Raw genomic sequence first — 24,400 nt, 5'->3', positions numbered from 1 at the left:
GGGCAGGAGAGCAGGACGCCGGGACCAGTGTCGGACTGGGGTACCTGGGGCCCACCAGAGGAAATGATCCTTGGGGCCCACCTATATAGAACCAGTGAGACACCACATGCTGACCCGATCCTTTCCTGGATTCATCTGTATCTGTGACAAATCTCAGAACACCCTATATTTATACAGCTCTCAGGGTATGCTGGGAGTTGTAGTCTCTGAGAGGACAACCCTTTAATAAATCACTGTGTGCAGAGTCTCCTGGTGGCGGCAATCTGTGGGTGACAACTATCAGCCCTGAAGGTCTAGCAATACATCTGTCTACAGCGGCAGTTATCAGAGGATCGTGCTACTGTACTACAACTCCCAGCATATCCTCAGGGCTGCAGACAGGCTTTCAATAAATGCTGGGAGTTGTTGTGCCTGCAGCTGTTGTAATTGGGTCCTAGGTGCATCATACACTGGATGCTTTGTGGGAGATCAAAATACATAGATCTGTGTAGGCTCAGTGTAGGGAAGTGACCCCAGAACATCACTAATAGGGGATAGAACAAAATTATCTACCCCTACCAGCTCTACACAGGCTCTGTACACCATATACATTACAGTGCAGTTATATCAGGTGACTCACAGGGGACATCTTCTCTAATCGGAGTTCTTCCCTTTTCATCTTCTTCTCCATCTGCCCTGAGCCATTAGAACTTCTCCGAGCCACGAATCCACAGAATCTGCCAGACAGACATATAAGGCTCCTCACTCTGTCACCATCCTCATCTCTCTACAAACTGCACATCAGTATTGACCCCTTTACACCCTCATTTAGTGGGTGATCCCCCTTATAGTATATGCCCCCCTCTGTGTATTTTCTCTTATAAGATGGCCCCTGTTACCCCCTTATAGATTGCACCCCTGTTAGCCCCTTCATAGATGCCCTGTTAACCCCTTATAGATGCCCCTGTTGATGTCCCCCGTTAGCCCCCTTTATAGATGCCCCCGTTATCCCCCTTATAGATGCCCCCTGTTGATGTCCCCCTGTTAGCCCCCCTATATATGACCCCTGTTGATGTCCCCCCTGTTAGCCCTCCTTATAGATGCCCCCTGTTGATGTCCCCAGTTAGCCCCCCTTATAGATGCCCCCCCTTATAGATGCCCCCTGTTAGCCTTCCTTATAGATGCCGCTGTTAGCCCCCCTCATAGATGCCCCCTGTTGATGTCCCCCCTTATAGATGCCCCCTGTTAGCCCCCCTTATAGATGCCCCCTGTTGATGTCCCCCCTTATAGATGCCCCCTGTTGATGTCCCCCCTTAAAGATGCCCCCTGTTAGCCCCCCTCATAGATGCCCGTTAGCCCCCCCTTATAGATGCCCCCTGTTGATGTCCCCCCTTATAGATAGCCCCCCGTTAGCCCCCTTATAGATGCCTTCTGTTGATGCACCCTGTTAGCCCCCTTATAGATTATAGAAAAAAAAAAAAAACTCACCTAACCACTCGCTCCCCCGCCGTCTTCTCTTCTCTGCTCTGCTCCCTGGAGGGGTGTCCCAGGGATTCCTGGCCACCGCACGCATCAGGAAGCTCAGTGTGCGCTGGGGCCGGTACTTCCAGTAACACGCGCTCCCTGATGCGTGCAAGCGGCTGGTGCGGGACACCCACCCCCAGGGAGCGGAGAGTAAGCCTTGCGGTCACAAGAGGGATTGGGGAGGAGGGGCAGTGCGGCAAGAGAAAGGGGGGGGGTCCGCGGCAGCAGAAGCACTGTAAGTGTCAGGGGGCCCTGCCGCCCGACAGTCAGTGGGCCGCATCAGCATGGGGACCGGGGCCTACCGGAGGATCCTCCGGTCCTCCGGTGGCCCAGTCCGATGATGGCCGGGACCCCGTGCAGGAGACAGGTAATGTATACACAGACACAGCAGGGCGGGAGCTGAAGGGGTTAAGGGGCCGGCAGAATTACATACATCTTTCAGACCGCTGCGAGTATGTAGTGACAGTGAACTGCCAGGAGCTGCCAGACTCGCAGCGAGGTTTACGCTGCAAGTCGGTAGGTGTGAAGGCACCCTAACATAGAAGACTGTCGGCAGAAAAAATCCATCTAGTTTGCCCTTTTAGTATTTCCTTTCTTATTATCTTAGGATAGCAATATGTTTACCCCAGGCATATTTAAATTCTGTTATTGCAGATTTACCTCCCACCTCTACTGGAAATTTGTTCCAAGCATCAACTACTCTTTCAGTAAAGTAATATTTTATTACGTTGCTTCTGATCTTTCCCCCATCTAACCTATCACTGAGTCCTCTTGTTCTTTAGTACATTTTTTTCTCTAAAAAAAACTTCCTTCCTGAACCTTATTTAGTCTTTTAACATATTTAAAGCGACTCTGTATCCACAATCTGAACCCCAAGCTAACTGGCCTGTAGTTACTGGGCTGTTATCTACTACCCTTCATGTGGATGGGTATAACATTGGTCATTCTCCAATCATCAGAAACATCTCCTGTTAGGAGGAATTGGTTATACAGATCTGTCAGGGGGCAGCAATCACAGATCCAAGTTCTTTAAGAACCAGGGGTGCACACCATCTGGACCCACCGCCTTATTTATCTTTAAACGGGTAAGTTCCTCTACAACTTCAGCCTTTGAAAACACTGGTGCTAAACCCATACAACTGGAGCCAATGCTGTGTCCAAAGACGCTGTGATTGTGAAGGCCTCCTTCTGAAAACACTGTACAGAAGTAGCTATTCAAATAGTCAGCGACTGTTTTACCTCTATCAATAAACTTATTTTACAATCTGCTTTGCCTCCTTCTATATAATTTTATATGTCTCTGTCAGCTACATTTATACAGATACAGTCTATTTATACCTCCTATAATTTTTTTTTTCTAATTTCGCATACATGTAGTCTAGTTGCCTTTCATATGGAATTTTTTAGTACTACCCACTGAACACTCACTCCCACGGTTTTATCCTGCTCTTTTAATTCATTCCTTAACGTTACAGGCTCCACCCCCACCACCCCCAGGGAAAATACCTGAACTGGTTGAGGGATTGCCAGCTCAGCCAATCAGTTATAGCAGCTGTTTTAGACGAGCTGTGACCTCACTAAAGAGGGGGATCCAGAGGGGGACAGGTAAGTAGCGCTTGTTTATTATGTTCATCCCGGCCCCTGCCTGCTCGAAATTTTTCATTTTCCAGACTTCTTATTTAACTACGTTAGGCCTCATTCACACGATCCATGCCATAATCCGCACTGCGATGACCAGAGGAGACACAGATCACCAAAAGTGCAGCCCCCCTGCCGCCCGGCAGTAGATATGACAGGAGCGTACAAGTCAGGAGCACAGATGACAGCGTCTCGCCTACTCTCCCTGGCATGGGGGGGAGGGAGTAGGTGAGTAGTTGCCTTCTGCGCTACTGTCATTTCCGCTGCCGAGCGGTGGGGTGGGGGGATCGTGTCAATGGCTGCATTCACTTGCATGGTTCCTCAAATTGTCGGATCCGCGACCATGGACAATTTTATGGTACGTGTGAATGCAGCCTTAGTTGAGAAACATTTTAAATCTGAAAATCTGCTAGAAGTAGATCTTTAGAGTCCTTGAAAAGGGAAGGAGATATACATATATATACCTATTTACCTGCCATCAGGCTCATATACATGAGTATAATTTGTATTGTGTGTTTTTTGTATAACGCGTGGTTTACAGGTTGAGTGGTGGATGCCACTGTATGTCTACACCATGGGTCTCCAAACTGCGGCCCCCCCAGCTGTTGCAAAACCACAATTCCCATCATGCCTGGACAGCTAAAGCTTTGGATTTGGTTATCCAGGCATAATGGGAAATGTATTATTGCAACAGCTGGAGGGCCGTAGTTTGGAGACCCATGGTCTATACAGTGGCTTCAGAAAAATCTTGCAACTTACATTCCAATGGACAATGCATAATGCAGCGTGAAAGCAGCCTTGTTAGCAGTATCACTTTGCAGGTGTCATTGTCATGAGATCAGTCTTAATTTAACACTGACCTTTTTGTACGCTGTAAAAACAAACATTTTAATATAAGCAGCCAGCCAGCAGGATAGACGCATTAAAACAGACCTCAATCCTATTTTAAACATGACCTCAAACACAAGATGGAAGAACTGCAAGGACAAAGCCACCAAATCATTACTTGTCTTACATCATCTATTCTGTTTCTCTCTGAACAGTAATGGCACTTTTCTGCGAGTGACAAATGAGATCCAACGAAGAAGCCACGCTGTCTGCCTTCCAATAAAACCAAGGACAGCCAGCGCTTTTTAATCTCCATGCCAACACAGAGAGGAATATTGATCTTGATCTTCTAAACAGGATTATAGCACCAAAAACACAGATAACAGCAGGATTATTCTCTCTAAATTGTAATTCAAATAAGCTACTGTCACTAGAGAGGTCCTAGCTTAAAGTGACTGTACCACCAGGCCCAGGCTGAAGAACTGGAGGCAGGCCAACCCACCCTTAGTGGCAGGGGCGTAGCTAATGTCTCTTGGGCCCTGGTGCAAGAGGTCAACTTGGCCCCCCCCCCCCCCCCTTTCTCCATGCTATTGGTATATAAATATCTCCAAACTGATATTACCAATAATACCAGTATACAGGAAATATTATCACCATACATATTACCGCCATACTGTTACTAAACAAATCCTGTTTACTGAGACCAATATTGCCAATATTACCAGTAGACAAGGGGAAATATTACCGCCACACCACAACCATCACCACCATATTGTTACTGACCAAATCCAGTATACTAAATCCAATAAAACACAGTACCGGATAACAAGTAACAAATAACACTGCCACATAGCGGCTAACACCACCGCTGCTACTGACTAATACCACCACATACTGACTAACACCACCACATACTGACTAACACCACCACATACTGACTAACACCACCGCTGCTACTGAATAAAATCTTCTGTACATAGACCAATATCACTTCATACAGTCACATAGAGGTGGACACACTGTACACAGGCTGTGTACACCATATACATTACAGTGCAGTTACATCAGATGACTCACAGGGGACGTCTTCTCTGATTGGAGTTCTTCCCTTTTCATCTTCTTCTCCATCTGTCTTGGGCCATTATGAGAACTTCTCTGAGCCAAGAATCCACAGAATCTGCCAGACAGACATATTAGGCTCCTCACACTGACACCATCCTCATCTCTCTACACACTGCACATCTGTACTGTCCCCTTTACACCCTCTTAAAGTATATGCTCCCCCACTGTGCATGCCCTATTGTATACGCCCCCCATGTAGTCCACCTTATAGATGGCCCCCCAATGTTTACCCCTTATAGATGGCCTTCCTGTGTTGTCCCTCTTATAGATGCCCCCCATGTTGTCCCCTCCTCCTGCCCCTTCATCACCATACTACTACCCCTTTCATCCTCCTGCCCCTTCATCACCATACTACTACCCCTTTCATCCTCCTGCCCCTTCATCACCATACTACTACCCCTTTCATCCTCCTGCCCCTTCATCACCATACTACTACCCCTTTCATCCTCCTGCCCCTTCATCACTATACTACTACCCCTTTCATCCTCCTGCCCCTCCATCATCATACTACTACCCCTTCATCCTCCTGCCCTTTCATAATTATACTACAAACACCTCCATCATAATACTACCACCCCTTCATCCTCCTGCCCTTTCATCATCATACCACTACATCCCCCATCATCCTCTTGTTCCATCATCATCAAACCACTACACCCCTCATCATCTTCTTGTTCCATCACCATCATACCACTACACCCCCATCATCCTCTTGTTCCATCATCATCATACCACTACACCCCTCATCATCCTCTTGTTCCTTTATCATCATACCACTACACCTCTCATCATCCTCTTGTTCCTTTTTTATCATACCACTACACCCCTCATCATCCTCTTGTTCCTTTATCATCATACCACTACACCTCTCATCATCCTCTTGTTCCTTTATCATCATACCACTACACCCTTCACCATCCTCTTGTTCCATCATCATCATACCACTACACCACCCCTCATCATCCTCTTGTTCCTTTATCATCATACCACTACACCCCTCATCATCCTCTTGTTCCTTTATGATCATACCACTACACCCCTCATCATCCTCTTGTTCCATCATCATCATACCACTACACCCCCATCATCCTCTTGTTCCATCATCATACCACTACACCCCTCATCATCCTCTTGTTCCTTTATCATCATACCACTACACCCTTCACCATTCTCTTGTTCCATCATCATCATACCACTACACCACCCCTCATCATCCTCTTGTTCCTTCATCATCATACCACTACACCCCCCATCATCATCTTGTTCCATCATCATACCACTACACCCCTCATCATCCTCTTGTTCCATCATCATACCACTACACCCCTCATCATCCTCTTGTTCCATCATCATCATACCACTACATCCCCATCATCCTCTTGTTCCTTTATCATCATCCCACTACACTCCTCATCATCCTCTTGTTCCATCATCATCATACCACTACACCCCCCATCATCCTCTTGTTCCATCATCATCATACCACTACACCCCTCATCATCCTCTTGTTCCATCATCATACCACTACACCCCCATCATCCTCTTGTTCCATCATCATACCACTACACCCCTCATCATCCTCTTGTTCCTTCATCATACCACTACACCCCTCATCATCCTCTTGTTCCTTCATCATACCACTACACCCCTCATCATCCTCTTGTTCCTTCATCATACCACTACACCACCCCTCATCATCCTCTTGTTCCTTCATCATACCACTACACCCCTCATCATCCTCTTGTTCCTTCATCATACCACTACACCCCTCATCATCCTTTTGTTCCTTCATCATACCACTACACCCCTCATCATCCTCTTGTTCCTTCATCATACCACTACACCACCCCTCATCATCCTCTTGTTCCTTCATCATACCACTACACCCCTCATCATCCTCTTGTTCCATCATCACCATACCACTACACCCCCCATCATCCTCTTGTTCCTTCATCATACCACTACATCCTCATCATCCTCTTGTTCCATCATCATCATACCACTACACCCCCCATCATCCTCTTGTCCCATCATCATACCACTACACCCCCCTTCATGCCCTTTAAAACAAAAACATCTATACTCACCTGAATGGTTCCTCTTCTTGTCACGCGCGCTGGCGGGCTTCCTGCGGCGGGGGCTTCCCGCGACAGGGGGCGGGGTTTCCCGGGACCTGTTTTTTTTTGGCCCACAAGATGCTCCCAGCCCCGCAAGTCAGCTGGGGCCCGTCCCAGCCTGCCTCTTGTGATCGCAAGCAAAACATTGCTTGCGGTCACAAGAGGGAGTGGGAGGGGAGCAGTACAGTGGCAAGGGGGGGCCTCGGGGGCCCCCCCTTGGTAGCAGCCCGGTCGCGGCGGCGACCGCTGCGGCCGTGGTAGCTACGCCACTGCTTAGTGGGAAGAAACCCCAGCCCCTCCATGACGTGACTCCATTCGAATAAATGGAACCCTATCATAGAGGGGCTAGGGTCTCCTCCCACTAAGGGTGGGTCGGCCTGCCTCCAGTGCTTCAGCCTGGGCCTGGTGGTACAGTCACTTTAATGGAGATGTCTACTAGGGTTCAGGTGTCAAACTTGCGGCCCTCCAGCTGTTGCAAAACTACAATTCCCATCGTGCCTGGACTGCTAAGGCTTTGAATTTGGCTGTTCAGGCATGATGGGAATTGTTTTGCAACAGCTGGAGGGCCGCAAGTTTGACTCCCCGGTACTAGGGTATATGGAAGTGCTGAAGAGGGGAAGGGAGATCATCATCATGAGATCTTCCTCCATGACTGGAGAGCTGCTGCTAAGACTGGTCTCTGGTGCCATATCAAAACCAGGTCTAACTCAGGTTTCAGGTTATCACTGTTGGCCAACAGTATAAACGGTGTTCCTAAACCTGCCAATAGTAACAGTAGCTTGAATGGTTCAGAATGTGGATTTACCATGAGTCCTTATAATTCCTTGTCCTATCCACACTAATAATTGACAAGAAACTCAGTCAAATAAAAAAAAAATCTATCTGAGGACCTCTTTTGTATGACTTTTTAACCCTTATAAATACCACCCGGTAGGCTTTGTTATTATCCAGATCAATATCTGTAGACAAAAAGTCAATATTCCTGAGTCATTCAACTCCCTGATTTGCACACTCAGCCGTCATGAGGCTGGTATTACACGGCTGTTTCATCTTCTGACTGGTGTCTTTTTTCTGTCTTGGCTGGTCTACATCAGTATTAGTTTTCACTAGTGGGTGACAGAAAGTGTCAAGATCTACAAGTATCTGTATGTGGCGCATAGTTAATCCAATGCCATCTTTCGGCAGCCGCTACTGAAGATCAGCCAACTTTTTACAATCTATACCTTAGAGCTGTTCTAAGTAACACAATTAAAACAGATCACTGCACATAACACCTCGAAATAACTCTATGGGGGTGGGGGGTATACCATTTGTATTTTACTTCTGTGGCTTTTTGGCTTCCATACTGTTTACGTTTTATCAAAACTTCTAGAATACAGTTAGATTTGCTTAGACTTTTGCAGTCGTAGACGATTTTTTTAAATGTGACAATCACAAAATTCTTATGTAAACTCACATCCCAGACCATGCATAGACTTTCTTTTACTAAGCTTTTTAATTTGGTTTTATTGATAGTTAGTTGTTTATGAATGTGTGCCATGTGTGCAGGTACACATTATGTGCGACTAGAAAAACATTGTGAAAAATCACTGCACATACAAGCAATGATAAACTCCCCCCTATATGCTTATATAAGCCCCTTATTTTCTACAATATCAGTGTTATTCTAATGTTATATCTGGAAATGCATATTTATTACTCGCCCGTTTATTAGATACACATAGCCAGAACCAGGTTTCCCCTCCTTGTTAGCCTTGTTAGAGTGTTTCTAAGATGTATTGAATGACATGAGATCTAGACATAATTGACAACTCTCCACAATGTCTAGTAGACTCCTGGAAAAGATGAGATCTTCTTGACTCCCAGAAAAGTAGGTAAACGTCACAAATGCTTAAACCTACATAAGAACATCAACCTCCCAATCGTATTCAAATACGAGATTTTTACCAAATACATATATCCCCTACAAGAAAAATCCCCCAAAAATTATTATTGTCCACCACCATGAATTGAGAAAAGTTCATAAATTTTATTTCAGACAAAACCAGTCCCCCCATAAAAAACATATACACTACAGACATTTAAAATCATATAAATCAGGAGTCAGGAACATCTATTCACAAAAAGGGTAATTAATAATTGAGAACAGAAAATCATAAATAATAAACAAAAGTTAAGCAAACTAAGGGCACTGGGGATCGAGAGGTATAAATATAAATACGTAATACAGAGCAGTGTATATAATACAATACTGGCAAAATTCATACAGTCCAAAGCCAGGGAACAAGAGAAAGCTATATTGCACAACCAATCTATTGCACATGGATAGTATCCACTCTATATTGCACCAAAACCATTCGGCCTACAAATCATATGGGTAAAATTGCATTTGTCCCTTACTGCTCAGCTCAGATACTTAAATCTGGAGAAAAGACCCCAATTAGACCCGAGTACCCCCCGACACTTCCACCATGTCCCCCTGTACCGACCCAGTGGCCATGCGTCCTGACTCCACTTCTCCACACTCCAACGCGTTTCGCTACCGCTTTGTCCAGGAGCGATGGAGTGGGAGAGTGGAGGGCCCATTTTATATGCCATACACACCTGGGGCCGTAGTAATCACCGGACGTCACTATCGGTGCGTCCGTCCGCGTCACAGTCCCGGACGTCCCACGTCATCACGCGCCGGCGCATAGCAATGACGCCGAGGCCTCATCACCACACGTCAATTGACGCGAATAACGGAGGATTCCCGGACATGCGCAGAAGGACGCACAACATCCGGACGCCATATGGGTTGCTGGCAAATGTAAGGGCAATAAGTAGTCATGGTCATATTATACTTATCTAAGGCTATATCTTCATCACTTATCATCACATGTAGTTACCGGAAATATCTAGTCACCATGTTAACTGGATAGCAAATTATTCTTGTTGTAGTAAAAAAATACAAAAATAAATAATTAAATGAAATAAAAGATAATAAATAATAAAATAATAGATGATAACTGATAAATAAAATAAAATAAATCAAAAATCCTAAATGGTGAATTCATTTGTTACCAAATCAAGGTGATAAAGTGATTGTGCAGTGCAATTAAAGTGCAAGTGCCATGCAGTGAATAAAAACACAACAAACAAAAAAATGCATAGTGCGTGATCAGCGAAAATGAATGACTTCACATCCTAAGTATACATAAACAGTGATGAACTATGAACATATAAATTATTTAAAATGATGAGATGTGTTGTGTGTGTGTCTATATGTGAAAATATGTGTGATGTTATGAGTGTGTATGAACAATGTGTGTTATGTGCACAATATGTGAGTGTATCCTACCTAAATTTATATCGTGAGTGTGAAAGAAGTGTGATAATCCATACCCAATGATCATTATAATTCTAGTGTATATAAATGAATAGCATACATTACAACTACTCAGAATTAGCTACATAAATATTGTGTAAACTAGTGTACCCTATACTATTATACAAATATCACAACAATAAAATTTACTACAAAATCCAGGACAAGTCATACTAGTAAAACTGTAATAATAACATAAAGACATAATGTATCCCATGAATGGTTGATGTAAATATTCTGCATGATTGACAAATGAAAGTTCCTATGTGACCTCATGCTGGATTATTTAAGCATGACCCATTTAACCCGTCTCCCATGCGTGTAATCCTTCCATAGGATCAATGTCACCCGTGTTAGCCATACTTCCAGTTTTTCGAAGATCCGACATAGCCCCTGGAAAATATACATAAAAAAAGAGGGAAGAAAAACAAGAGAAAGAAAACAACCAATCATTAGTAGTTATAACACTCATAATGTATCGCTCTGTTTCACCCACCATACTATGACATCAACGAATATACGATGCCCACACTCCTAAAAGCAATACTAATAATAATACCCAGGGAACCCCCCACCCCCACTCTAAAAAGTGTCAACTGTCAGAGACCCGTTAAAAAATAAAGACTATTTGAATATACCCTAATACCTATATTATTATTATAAAAAGCTGGCGAAGCTCAACTGCTCATTAAGTCCATAGGGAGAGATAGTTTTTAGTATACAGATCCATTTACACTCTACCTGAGCCAGTCTCTTCCTAACGTCTCCTCCTCTTGAGCCAAGATGTACCGCATCAATTCCCCTGAATTTCAACAAGTGGTATTGCCCCGGGTGCATTACTCGAAAGTGTCTTGCTACAGGTTTTAATCTCCTCATACCCTCCACATCCGATATTTCCACTTTCTGTGCCGCCTTGATGTCCCTGTTGTGTTCCATAATCCGGATTTTCAATTCACGACTCGTTAGCCCCACGTATATCAATCCACATGGGCACACCGCATAGTAGACAACCGCTGTAGATCTACAATTGATGTGATGGACAATACGATATTCCTTACTTCCATCCGAACTGTGGAACACCTCTGTCCTGGTAATCTGATTACAAGCCGAACAGTGGCCACAGGGTTTTGATCCCCATCTAGGACCCGCAGAGGAGAAGATGAAATCTGATCTTGGTGTAACGTAGTGGCTTTTAACAAGCATGTCCTTTATTGTTGGACTCCTCCTGGCCGTAATTTGTGGCCTCATAGGTAAAATCTTTTTCAGTTCCTGATCTTGCTGTAATAGTGGCCAGTATTTATGCAAAATTCCTGTAACCTCACCCCATCTTGTGTGGTAATTTGTTATCAGCCTAACTTCATTGTCCCGCTCACTCTTCATCTTGGGCTGCAATAACTCTCGTCTGTTGCTTAGTTTGGCTCTTGTGTATCCCCTCGAGATATGGTGTGGTTTGTATCCCCTCTTCAAGAATCGCTGTTGTAAGTCCATCGCCTGTTGTTCAAAATCCTCATCGCGATCACATATTCTCCGGGTTCTCAAAAATTGTCCAATCGGAATCCCTTTAATTGTATGTCCAGGATGAGATGAACCTGCATGTAGCAGAGAATTAACACTTGTATGTTTGCGAAACATCGTAGTGTGCAATACCCCCTCATTGTCTGCATATATCTTAAGATCCAAAAACTCAATCTGCTCTCTACTGATTACTTTCGTTAGTTTAATGTTCAAATCATTATTGTTGAGTTCCTGTAAGAACTCATTTAATGATGTTTCCGTACCTTGCCAGAACCAGGTTTCCCCTCCTTGTTAGCCTTGTTAGAGTGTTTCTAAGATGTATTGAATGACATGAGATCTAGACATAATTGACAACTCTCCACAATGTCTAGTAGACTCCTAGAAAAGATGAGATCTTCTTGACTCCCAGAAAAGTAGGTAAACGTCACAAATGCTGCCTGCAGTGGCGCCAGGGAGTGAAGAGGACTGCGGGAATGGAAAGAGGTGAATCTGGTCTAGGGTCTGAGGCCTATAAGTATACTAATCTCCTTAAAGGGGTACTCCAGCGAAAAGCTTTTTCCCAGTAATTGAAACACATCACAAAGTTATATAACATTGTAATATGCTTCAATCACCTATCTGCCCCCCTTCCCTATCTTTTCCCCCTTCAATCCCCCCCCAGGAAGTGAAGTAAACTCATTCCTACCTAATGACCGTTGACCCCAGGAAGCCATTTTGTGACAATGACATCATCAAGAGGGAGGCGTTTCTAAGCCCTGTTAAGCCAGTTTCCCTTTGTCAGATGACTCAGGTTGCTCAGCTATGATTGTCTGAACAAGATGTAAGCCATCTAACAGTATTACAGTCAATCAGACATTGCAGGAGACAAAGTGCATCATGGGAAACAAAACAACCACCAACTGGAGGTTCAGGGACCTGCAAACAGTGGGATGGTAAATGTAAAAACTATGTTTTATTGATTAATTGTTTTTTTTTTGTTGTTTTTTTTTTTTTTATCATCGCCTCCCCTTTAACCCATGACAGCTTTGCCCATGCTTTGCTTGGGCTGATGGCCAAAGCCATTACAGCTTTACCTGAGCTCAGGCTGATAATAGGGCTCTGTCGCAGCAACAGATCAAGTAGAAGGACCGTCCTTCCTACTGCAACTGCCAAGAATGGAGGTGAGTTCATACCTGGCAGTTCACTCTTTACATGCTGGACAGTCAATAGCTCCAACGTAGCATCTAATAGATCTGAATGGTGGAGTAAGTTATCGCTGCGTGCCAATGGTTAAAATGGCAGCTGGAAGCCTAACAAGAACTTCTATGACTGTCATGGCTGTATAGAATAATATGTATGGGGCTGTAATTGGTGTAACATACAGGCAATAATAACAGTTTGGTGCACTTAGTGTACCAAAGCTTAGTCACAGCTCTCTGCCTTTCAATGCCCAGTGCAGGGATGATTGACAGGCAGAGAGGCCACTAACAGTTCTCTCTGCCTGTTAATTATTCCCACACTGCACAATGACAGGAAAAGAGTGGTGACTAGTCACGGGCGGCTCCCCGCCCAGAAGACTGGTTGTCGCCCCTCTTCCTGCCTTGCGTGGCATAACATTTTTTTTTTTTTTACCTTTATAAAGCTACCGCTGCAGCCATGGCTGGTATGCTCCACAAGCTGTACAGTAGCTCTATACTGTGCTGCAGGGAAAAAATGTGCTGATTGGTTCTCTTTAAGGGTTTCCAGGCTCTCAAGAGCTTGGGAACAGAGAATTAAAGCATTTTTTCACATCCTGAAAGCACTGAAACTGGACATATGAAAGGTACTCTGGCTTTTTAGGGTAGCTTCACACATACTGTATCGCAGCGGATTTGATGGTGCGGATCCGCAGCAGATTTGATCTAAATAACTGAACACAGCATCAAATCTGCACCATCAAATCTGCTGTAGATCTTGTACATATGAACGCACCCTTAAAGGGGTTTTCTGGCTAAAACAGACTGATGAGCTATCAACAGGAACTGGGCGACCTGTAACTGCAGCTCATGTTCGTCATGTTTAAGTGAACGATAGCTGAGCTGCAGTAACACATCGCCACTGCTCCACAATGAATTGAGACACACTCTGTTTCACTGTGCACTATGGGGTTGAATAGTTGATCGGTGTGGGTGTGCGCTCTGTTGAGCTCAATTTTTTCTGCCCTATTCTGTATTTTTTATTGGTAGATGGGACTTTTTGATCACTTTTTATTCCATGTCTTGCTGTAAGGTGATGAATAGTAGGAAGTTCTGCCATTTTTCATTTATAGCATTCAGCGTGAATGGGCTCATGTTGCGACTTAAAGGAGGCCACAACCATCCTGGGTGGGTTCTTTGGAACTGTGCAGTCGCTGCTGCCTCTGAATTGCAATGCGATACCATTCACTTATAGTCATGCAACATGGAGACATGCGTGCCAAGTAGCCCCAGCATTGGCTGTTAACAAAGTAGCCAACTTGCAAGCAAATCGCACACGACTTACATTGAGGTCTATGGAAGCAAAGTTTAACCAAATATCCACAAGGATGGATTTATTTTCTGACATCACACCATTCACTAAATTCACCACTATGTAGCCCTAGTTGTAGCAGCGCCACATTGTGATTTGATTGTTATATGTTACTGTAGTGCTAAGGGGATGTCTAGTGACTTGGTATTTGGGTACATGATCTGAGATCTCCATTAATTTACAAGGTCAGTTCTGGGGTCTGTATTAGACTAGGGGCCCTTGAGGTGGGGATCTAAACATACCATTATTGACATTTTAATGTCAATTTCCATAAAACAGAGGCATGCCTAATTCTATTAGAAAGCGTAGCCCACTTTCTGTATCTGTTTACTGTCTCGTCTTTGCATTGCCACTGTAAATCAGAGCGGACATGAAGTGTCCCGGAACTATCCCGCTCTGTCCGCTCGGGGAATGTGTTTTTAGCGCACTTCCGGATTACGTCGGTTTACATAGCAATGAAGCCGCTGGGACAGTTACCATAGAAACGACGTCTGAATTTCTGTACAGGAAGCCACCTGCGCGCGGGATTGAACGAACTTCCTTGAAGATTTCAAATCAAATTTCGTCCATTTGAGGTGAGAATGCAGTGCGGCAGCTGCGTTCAGTGTGAATAGACTCACAGTGCGGTTTATGCGCTTCTGTTTAGTAAGTCTTTGGTTGTCATTCTGTGATTCTGGCTGATCATAGCCATCGGGGGACACGCTAGCCATTATTATTGGGGTGTGGTGAGAGAATAGGTGGGGGTGGGGCTTATGTATTACTGTTCATTACTCTGTTCACATTGTCATCACTAGCCTCTGTGTGCAGTGTATGAGTGATGTGTATGATGAGTCTCTGCATTGGGATCAGCTGATCTCTGGGGGTCTGACCCATACCCCAACTGATCAGGGTGATCTGTCCCTTATATTGAATAGTTTGAGGCCTGTGCTCCATTCCTTCTCTATGCCGCTTCTGAATATAGCCGAGCGCTGGTCACTCAGGGGTTAACATATGTCAAAGGGACAAAGAGATAATGTTTATTTCAGGGTGTTCATTCCTGTAATGGGGTCCACAGTGGTCTGAATCTTTTGCAGTGATTTGATAATTTGGCACTTTTATTCCTTGTTGGATAAAGTCAACATGGCTATGGCGCTCACCATTCATTGTATCATAACTAGAGATGAGCGAACCGGGTTCGGGATCAAGTCCAGCCGAACCCCAACGATCGGCATTTGATTAGCGGTGGCTACTGAACTTGGATAAAGCCCTAAGACTATGTGGAAAACATGGATATATTCATTGGCTGTATCCATGTTTTCCAGACAACCTTAGAGCTTTATCCAAGTTCAGCAGCCACTTCTAATCAAATGCCGATCGTTCGGGTTCGGCTGGACTCGAACCCGAACCCGCTTCGCTCATCTCTAATCATAACGTCATAGCATCCAATCAGCATGGCAAGTCCTATGATGGTGCCACCTGCTTGGATGTAATGGCACAGGCTGCATATTGATTGTCCTAGAAATTGATATGTACAATATGCATTCTGAAAAATCTCTTTTTATTGTATATAGTTACGTCATCATGCCACTATATGAACGTGGCCTGAAGGTGCGATGGTGCAACGAGCAGAACATAAGTTACCTTCTGGCTGAGAAAGAACAAGAATGGAAAGAGCTCCAGAAGCGGCAGATCCTCGCTCACCAGCAAAGCCTTAAAGATGCACAGGAAAATCTCCAAGAGCAGAAAGAGAAATTCAACAGGCTGAAGAAAGATTTCACCCACAATCTCAAGGTACTGGCCGAGAGGGACCGCGAGCTGAAGCAGTATGAAGTCATGTACAGCCGACTGAAGGTTCTGGAGAATGCAAAGCAATCTGATATCAGCGACTTAAAGATACAGATCGAGAAACTTCAGCAAGAGGTCCAAAGAGAGAAGAAGAAGCACGATGACTTAAAGAGCCATTACCAGCGCAGAGTAAAGGAGCACCAGCTCGATCTAGAGCGGATAAACAGGTAATGGGCAGATGATACTCCGGCGTCCCGGAATGCATCAGTGTGCTTTTAGCATATGTTATTTTATATGTTCCAATAAACTTATACATTTTACTGGAGCTGTGGATTCCACATTATTTTATCCGTAGTAGAAGTACAGTATTGAAGGAGGAGGAGTAGTAGTATCAAGAGTAGGGGTAGTTGTAGCAATAGTAGTTAGAGTAGTAGTATCAGGAAGGGAAATAGTAGCAATTGTAATGGTAGTTGTAGTATCAGTAGTGGGGGTAGTAGTAGCAGTAGTAATAGGAGTAGTAGTATCAGGCGTAGGGGTAGGAGTAGCAATAATAATGGGAGTAGTAGTAGTAGGAGCAGTATTATCAGGAGTGGGGGTAGCAATAGTAGTATCAGGAGTGGAGGTAGTAGCAATAATAATGGGAGTCGTAGTAGCAATAGTAGCGGGAGCAGTAGTATTAGTTAACTTGTAGGCATGGTGGGGGAGAGGTGGGGGACCGTGCCAAGTCCTCAACCACCCTCCACTGAACGTGCTCCGGGTCTCTCCTGCCCCGGGGGCTGCTCATTGCCTGGCTGCTGCTGCTCCCGTTGTTGTTGCTCGTGGTCTTGTTTGGAGGTGGGTGACAGTTGCGATCTGCTGGGTGTCGGTGGGCGGCCCAGCAGGGGACGCTCTGACCTGCAGGTGGAGCAGCTTTCCCTGCAGGTCAGAGCGCACTTTTTTTCTTTCAAAATCGATTTTACAATTTTCAAAGAAATTGAAATCGATTTTCAAAATCTAGTTGAATAAATTTAATTTATTCAATTAATCGCCCAGCACTACACTGCAGAGTAATACAATAGCAGCAAAGTGAGTGAGATGTAAAGATATCTGTTCTACACAATGCAGAAACTGACTCGCAATGTCATCTGTGGATTTTTATGATGAATTAATTTTTCTGGTAATGGGAATTTCATCAGTGCAGACATAATTTCCTGCAGCTTCTTCTGCATGTGCACATACCCTACCATAGCACGGGAAATGCTGAGGTGTAAGCCAGACTGGCCCTGTGCTGAGTGCAGCTTGGCAGCAGTCATGCCATGTCATTCCCTCCTATCTCAGACTGTGGGGTTAATCAGATGACATTTACGTATCAGAGAGAGAGAGAGGAAAGGGGGAGAGCAACATGCAATACTTAGGATGTGGCAAACTATTCACCTTTTGCCCACTTACTAAGAACACTGATATTTGTACATGTATACATGAAATATACTGCCATTGTGCTATTTGTTGCCCAGAGAATGGCATACCGTTTTTTTTTTGTTTTGTTTTTTGTTTTTTTACTGAGACAAAGCCGTGCCAGGTTACTAGCATTTATTGCCCATGTACACAGTACATGCCACAATACCATACTTTTACCAGATATACATACAGTACCTGTTTAAATCCAGTTTATACACAAGTTCCAATGGACATATAATCATATAATAGGGTTTCTAAATCTTTAGAATTAATTAACCTGTTTCTCTCCTGTCCACAACACAGTACTAATCAAGCCTTACAAACTTACATTATACACAACAACTGCGGCTTGATATAAAAAATAGAAAATTTTATTAACATGATTATTAAAAAATCTCCATTTCACAATTAGTGACAAGGGATCCAGTATTAACACCTTCCTGCAAAAATGTAAAAAAGGTAGTTTTACTGCAACATGACGTTCCTAGAATGCCATGCTTTCCCTAGTGGCGATCGGGCAGCAGGAGGAGGCTGTCTCACACAGCCTCCTCCTGCTGCCAGGGCACAGATCATGTGCTGTAATATATCTATATCATAAAAATCAAAGTCTGTCTGTCTGTCCTCTATAGACTTCCAAACGCCTGAACCGTTTGACCCCAAATTTGGCACATAGATACATTGGGTGCCTGGGAAGGTTATTGCGAAGGTCCCGTCCCCGCCAGATGTACAGGAGGGGAGGGGGAGGGGAAAGAGCGGCGCCCCATAGAGATGAATGGGAAAATCTCCTCACTGCAAACACAGGTGATATAATTAGCTGCAGCAGACACGGCAGTTGGAGCCTTAGCAACCAATAGGATTACTGCTTTCATTTTCACAGGGAGCAATGGTTGCTAGGGAAGCTGCCTCACAACATCCACAGTAATAACTGGTAGACCCCTACTCCATCTATACAGTACATGTATATACAGGACCCCCTACTCCATCTATACAGTACATGTATATACAGGGCCCCCTACTCCATCTATACAGTACATGTATATACAGGGCCCCCTACTCCATCTATACAGTACATGTATATACAGGACCCCCTACTCCAACTATACATTACATGTATATACAGGACCCCCTACTCCATCCATACAGTACATGTATATACAGAACCCCCTACTCCATCTATACAATACATGTATATACAGGACCCCCTACTCCAACTATACATTACATGTATATACAGGACCCCCTACTCCAACTATACATTACATGTATATACAGGACCCCCTACTCCATCCATACAGTACATGTATACACACGGCACAACAAGTATACCAAACTGTGACTGGATAACACTGCCACACCAGACCTGACCAATACTGCCATACTGTGACTGGATAACATTGTCATATAAGACCTGACCAATACCGCCATACTGTGAATGGATAACACCGCCACACCAGACCTGACCAATACCGCTATACTGTGCTGGATAACACTGTCATACCAGACCTGAACAATACCGCCATACTGTGACTGGATAACACTGCCACACCAGACCTGACCAATACCGCCATACTGTGACAGGATAACACTGCCATACCAGACCTCACCAATACCGCCATACTGTGCTGGATAACACTGTCATACCAGACCTGACCAATGCCACCATACTGTGACTGGATAACACTGCCATACCAGACCTGACCAATACCGCCATACTGTGACTGGATAACACCATCATATCAGACCTGACCAATACTGCCATACTGTGACTGGATAACACCGCTATACCAGACCTGACCAATACCACCATACCGTGACTGGATAACACCGCCACACCAGAGCTGACCAATACTGCCATACTGTGACTGGATAACACCGCCATACCAGACATGACCAATACAGACACACTGACTGAATAACACTGCCATACGGGTAAATACAACCCTGCAGGTATACAGGACACTACAGGTATACAGGACCCCAAAACTATACACTACAGGTGCACGGGACCTCCACAAAACTATATACTACAGGTATACAGGACCCCAAACTTTACACTACAGGTATACAGGACCCCAAAACTATATACTACAGGTATACAGGACCTCCACCAACTATATACTTCAGGTATACAGGATCTCCACCAACTATATACTACAGGTATATAGGACCCCAAACTATACACTACAGGTATACAGGACCTCAAAACTATACACTACAGGTATACAGGACCTTCACCAACTCTATACTACAAGTATACAGGACCTCAAATATACTACAGGTGTACAGGAACTCCACCAGCTATATACTACAGGTATATAGGACCCCAAACTATACACTACAGGTATACAGGACCTCCACCAACTCTATACTGTAGTTATACAGGACCCTCCAACTATTTACTACAGGTATACAGGACCCCCGAACTATATACTACAGGTATACAAGACCTTCACCAATTATACACTACAGGTATCCAGGACCCTCAAACTATAAACTACAGGTATACAAGACCTCCACCAACTATACATTACAGGTATACAGGACCCCCGAACTATACAGTACAGGTATACAGGACCTTCACCAACTGTACACTGCAGGTATATAGGACCTCCCTCAACTATACACTACAGGTATACAGCCCCCCCCCCAAATACACACTACAGGTATACAGGAACCCCCCCACCAACTATACACTATAGGTATACAGCCCCCCCAACTATGCACTACAGATATGCGAGACCCCTAAAAACTATACATTGTGGGTATACAGAACCCCTCCAACTATGCACTACAGGTATACACTAATTCCACTGATTAACTCAGATGAAACAATACCTTTAGCTTGGCCTCCTGGGCACCTTAGAACAAATCTAATTAACATATTGAGACTTTATACCCGGGCAGCGCCGGGTACATTTTCTAGTTATATATATACCTGCAAAAGTTAGTTAAAAACACAAATACATGAATAAATAAACAATGTTTATTATGTACCCAAAAGGTGTACCACTAAAAACGTCAGCTGATGCCGCAAAAAAAAGAAAAGCTCACGTAACTCCATTGGCGAAAAAATAAAAATATTACAATATGCAAGACACAAACAGTATTTATGGTATAGATGCCATAAACCAAAACATAAGCTGTATAAAATGGATATCATTGTAATTGTACCGGCCTGACGAATATGATAACATATAGTAAACGGCGTACAAAAAAATTATGAAAAACAGCTGCTAAATTGTACCACCTAAAGATCAGGGTGTCACTGGATCCCTTGTCACCACTTATGAAATGGAGACTTTTTAATAATCATGTTAATAAAATTTAATATTTATATCAAATCCGCAGTTGTGTATAATCTCTGTTTAAATCCAGATAATATCTGTTGTCATACTTTGTCCTTATAGTTATAGTGTCCACGTGGAGCCATATCGTGTCACACTTTGTCCAGAAGTATAGTGTTTGAGGTGGGCATTTCTCAAACGTGGACACAAATTCCATATATAGTCACATAGCTAGCTATTTTCTAGCTGGTGGGAAGTCAATGTAGTATTGTGATTTGTAGTCCTCACAAGTTCTATCAGTCTCAGTAGGAGACGTGAATCTTGCAGTAGTGCACCCTCAGGCTTTGGGCCTGTAACTTTAAGAAATCACATCTTGGCATAGGGCCATGTGCTGCCAGTTTTCAGTTACCTAGTATTAATTGAGCATTGCTTGGGTACATTCATCTTCCTGCATGTTGGTAAAAACATCATCCGCCATGTCTTGGTAACAGTGTCACATAGGCAGGTCTGAGACACTGTTTGCGTCTGCTGTGCTCTAAGACCAAGGCTCCCCCTCCAGGCCAACTCTGAGAGTGAATGACAGCCTGCTCATCATAGGCTATATGGAGATTCTTCGCAGTCAAAGATGAGTCTGTGGTCTGGCATATATATACTGCATGTGTGCATATATATATGTGTGTGTGTATGTGTAAAATAAATATATATATATGCCTAGTGGTCTCCAGTGTCCTCTGCCCAGGAATACCACTCAAAGCTTCTCATCGACCTCTATACTTTTGCTTAGTTATCTACTATTGGGTCACTGTTATGTCCTCGAATGTACAGGGGCTGGGTAAAGCTGTAAAGGTCATCACAACCTAATGTCATTGGATGTCTTCTAGAGACGCACCTAATCAAAGATTGTGTCTCTGTTGAACAGGCTAGTGTCGTTGTCCATAGCCAGGCCCCTTTGTGAAAAATCTCTTTGATGCAGAATGCCAATATGTCTGTCCTGCCCTACTTATGGGCTTAGGGACTCAGAACTGTAGATTACTTTACTTTAAAGGGAATGTACCATCATGTTACACATGGATAGAACAGCGCGGGGGCGGGGAAGCCGGTGCCGTGGTCCTTTTTTGAAACCGGGCCCGGTTAAAGTGTACGGCGCTGTTCTGTTCCCAGGTAGTGGCCTGGGGTGAAGCACTGAAGATGGGCCAGCCCGCCCCCAGTGAGAGGAAACCCCCGCCCCTCTATGATGTGGTTCCATTGATTCTAATGGAGCTGCGTCATAGAGGGGCGGGCCAGCCGCCTCCAGTGCTTCACCCCTGGCCGGTGCCCGTTAATTGAACCAGCTTTCCTGCCCCGTCGCCGTTCTATACATGTGAAACCTGTTTTCATGGATTGTCCCCATGTTTCTTTTATGTATTCCTCCTACACACTGTCAGGATAATCTGCAGTTACCTATGTATTGTATCTGTAATGTGATGTGACCCAACACTGCTGAATAATGCCCCTATTCCACGAGTCGTTTGGAGGAGCAAACGAGCGCTATTAGCGCTCGTTTGCTCCTCGTTCCCCGCTCGCTGCCGCCGCTATTCAACGCGGCTGCAGCAAGCGGGTGAGTGCGGGAGGGGGCGGCGGGGAGCTGCGGGGGGGCTGCCCGTGGGATCGCTGATCGTCCGGGCAGCCCATAAGATATAGCAGCGTCTGCTGCCGATGCTCCTATTCAACGGAGCGACGGCAGCAGATCGCTGCTATATCAGTCGCTTGTTTTTCAACATGTTGAAAAACAAGCGACTGCAACGATCAGCCGACATGAACGATGTCGGCTGATCGTTGCACTCTATTCCACGGGACGAATATCGTTCGTAGCGGCCGATATCGGCCGAATACGAACGATATTGCTCCTTTAAACGACCTGTGGAATAGGGGCTTAAGCGGGTGCTATATATAGGGACAGGAAGCAAATAGATATGAATGGGCGATGTATGGTAGCCTGTCATGAAAAGCAGCGAGCTCTATAATGTATCCGCTTCTCTTGACCTTTCGGCACATTTCATTCTGACACCAAATGTGTCCTGGACGATCTATGTTTGTCCCAAGGAGATTCCTGTCCCCGTCGGGTTGTAATGAGTTCTGTTCTATCATGTGCCATTTACTGCTTTTGCAAATGATACCTATGAACTACAACACAGCATTTGACAAGTGGGTGACAAGAGGTGCACAAAATGGTGTATGAAAGAGCTCTTTTTTTAATACAAGTACAAATGGACCCCAGGCTCGTTCATATTGCACATGTTTATTGTTGATGTTATTAACCACTTTCCTGTTGTCAACGCTAATGACTTGTTGCCCTACTTTTCACTGTGTTATCTGTATTGCTATTACAGCTCTAAAAATGGGGATATTGATCGACTCCGAGAAGAGTATGAGAATGTGAAGCACCAGCTGGAAAGGAAAATTGAGGAGGTGCAAGAAGATCTGAACCTACAGAGAAAGGTAAGAGATTTGTGGCGTGTACTGTACCTAAAAGACCAAAAGGTCGGGTGACTACATGATCCATCAGCTCTGTGCTTCATAGAATTTCTACAGAATCCGTCTCCTGCAGTGAGAAACAGAGGAGTAAGCTGTAAGTAAGAGTGAAGTGCTCAACCACATGCTACTCCCTGATCTATCAAGCGATCAATGGGGGTGTAAACATCTAGACCCTGACCTTGACATGTAAAAAATGGCTGGGCTGGTGGTCCAGCAGCAGGACACCTTGTGATCAGCTTATTTTGGGGGCTTTGCAGTGGGTTTTGTTCACATTGCGGTATACTATGGTATTTTCAAAAAACACTGACTTACACTATCATATGTCATTGGATCCATCACAATCCTTTGATGAACATTGCAGAATATATATATATATATATATATATATATATATATATATATATATATATATAAAACATCTGTATAGAGGGGAGAGCCGTGTGTCTCTTGTATCTGAATCCTGCAGTCCAGTGGTCTCCATTCCCCTGTCATTCCTGGTATTTCTCTTTGACAGTTCAGTGAGTGCGGCTGATCTGGACAGCTGCTGCTCTCAGTCTGGTGGCCAGGCTTACCAGTCTGTGAGTGCAAACATACAAGAATGCAGACTGGAGGAGGAGGTGCAAGATCCCTGATCCCTGCAACCTTGAGGAAAGGTCACATTTAGTGGGGGGAGTTTAAGGCAGGGCAGCTGTGTAGACCTTTGCCTTGACCTGTGTGGTGTTGTAACATTCATAGCTGCCCTGACGTGAACGTATGTCCGATATGGTGCTAATAGCAGCTCTCCA

The 24,400-nt window shown here is 44.4% G+C and overlaps 3 protein-coding genes across 4 annotated transcripts in view; 1 reads left to right on the top strand and 2 right to left on the bottom strand.

The window, feature by feature from the left end:
* SLC16A3 (solute carrier family 16 member 3) overlaps positions 1 to 24,400 on the bottom strand; it is an 83,338-nt gene that overhangs the window by 54,518 nt on the left and 4,420 nt on the right. The window lies entirely within an intron of this gene.
* LOC138773058 (uncharacterized) lies at positions 10,793 to 23,672 on the bottom strand. Its single transcript, XM_069953976.1, has 3 exons — positions 23,607 to 23,672; positions 11,317 to 12,164; positions 10,793 to 10,968 (listed from the first exon to the last, which is right to left on the bottom strand). Exons 1-3 carry the CDS (start codon positions 23,641 to 23,643, stop codon positions 10,858 to 10,860), a joined length of 996 nt encoding a protein of 331 aa, XP_069810077.1. The 5' UTR covers positions 23,644 to 23,672; the 3' UTR covers positions 10,793 to 10,857.
* The window catches only part of CCDC57 (coiled-coil domain containing 57), a 42,241-nt gene continuing 32,923 nt past the window's right edge, over positions 15,083 to 24,400 (top strand). Inside the window, exons 1-3 of one of the 2 annotated variants that reach the window (XM_069953972.1) lie at positions 15,083 to 15,191; positions 16,167 to 16,607; positions 23,471 to 23,579. In XM_069953972.1, the coding sequence (XP_069810073.1) occupies positions 16,177 to 16,607; positions 23,471 to 23,579 (540 nt within the window). In that variant the 5' untranslated portion in view covers positions 15,083 to 15,191; positions 16,167 to 16,176. Of the gene's footprint in view, positions 15,262 to 16,166; positions 16,608 to 23,470; positions 23,580 to 24,400 lie in introns of both variants that reach the window. The other variant, XM_069953973.1, reaches the window with a different exon arrangement.

The sequence above is a fragment of the Dendropsophus ebraccatus genome, chromosome 14 (genome assembly GCF_027789765.1).
Source record: "Dendropsophus ebraccatus isolate aDenEbr1 chromosome 14, aDenEbr1.pat, whole genome shotgun sequence".
Taxonomy (NCBI): domain Eukaryota; kingdom Metazoa; phylum Chordata; class Amphibia; order Anura; family Hylidae; genus Dendropsophus; species Dendropsophus ebraccatus.
The sequence above is the reverse complement of the archived record's forward strand: the minus strand, read 5'-3'. Positions and strand labels throughout refer to the sequence as shown.

Coding starts and splice junctions, on each gene's coding strand:
- LOC138773058 (XM_069953976.1), bottom strand. CDS start 23,643: ATGGATCATGTAGTCACCCGACCTTTTGGTCTTTTAG. Junction 12,165..23,606: donor CCGACCTTTTGGTCTTTTAG/GTACAGTACACG, acceptor TGCTACATGCAG/GTTCATCTCATCCTGGACAT. Junction 10,969..11,316: donor TTAGGAAGAGACTGGCTCAG/GTAGAGTGTAAA, acceptor TATATTTTCCAG/GGGCTATGTCGGATCTTCGA.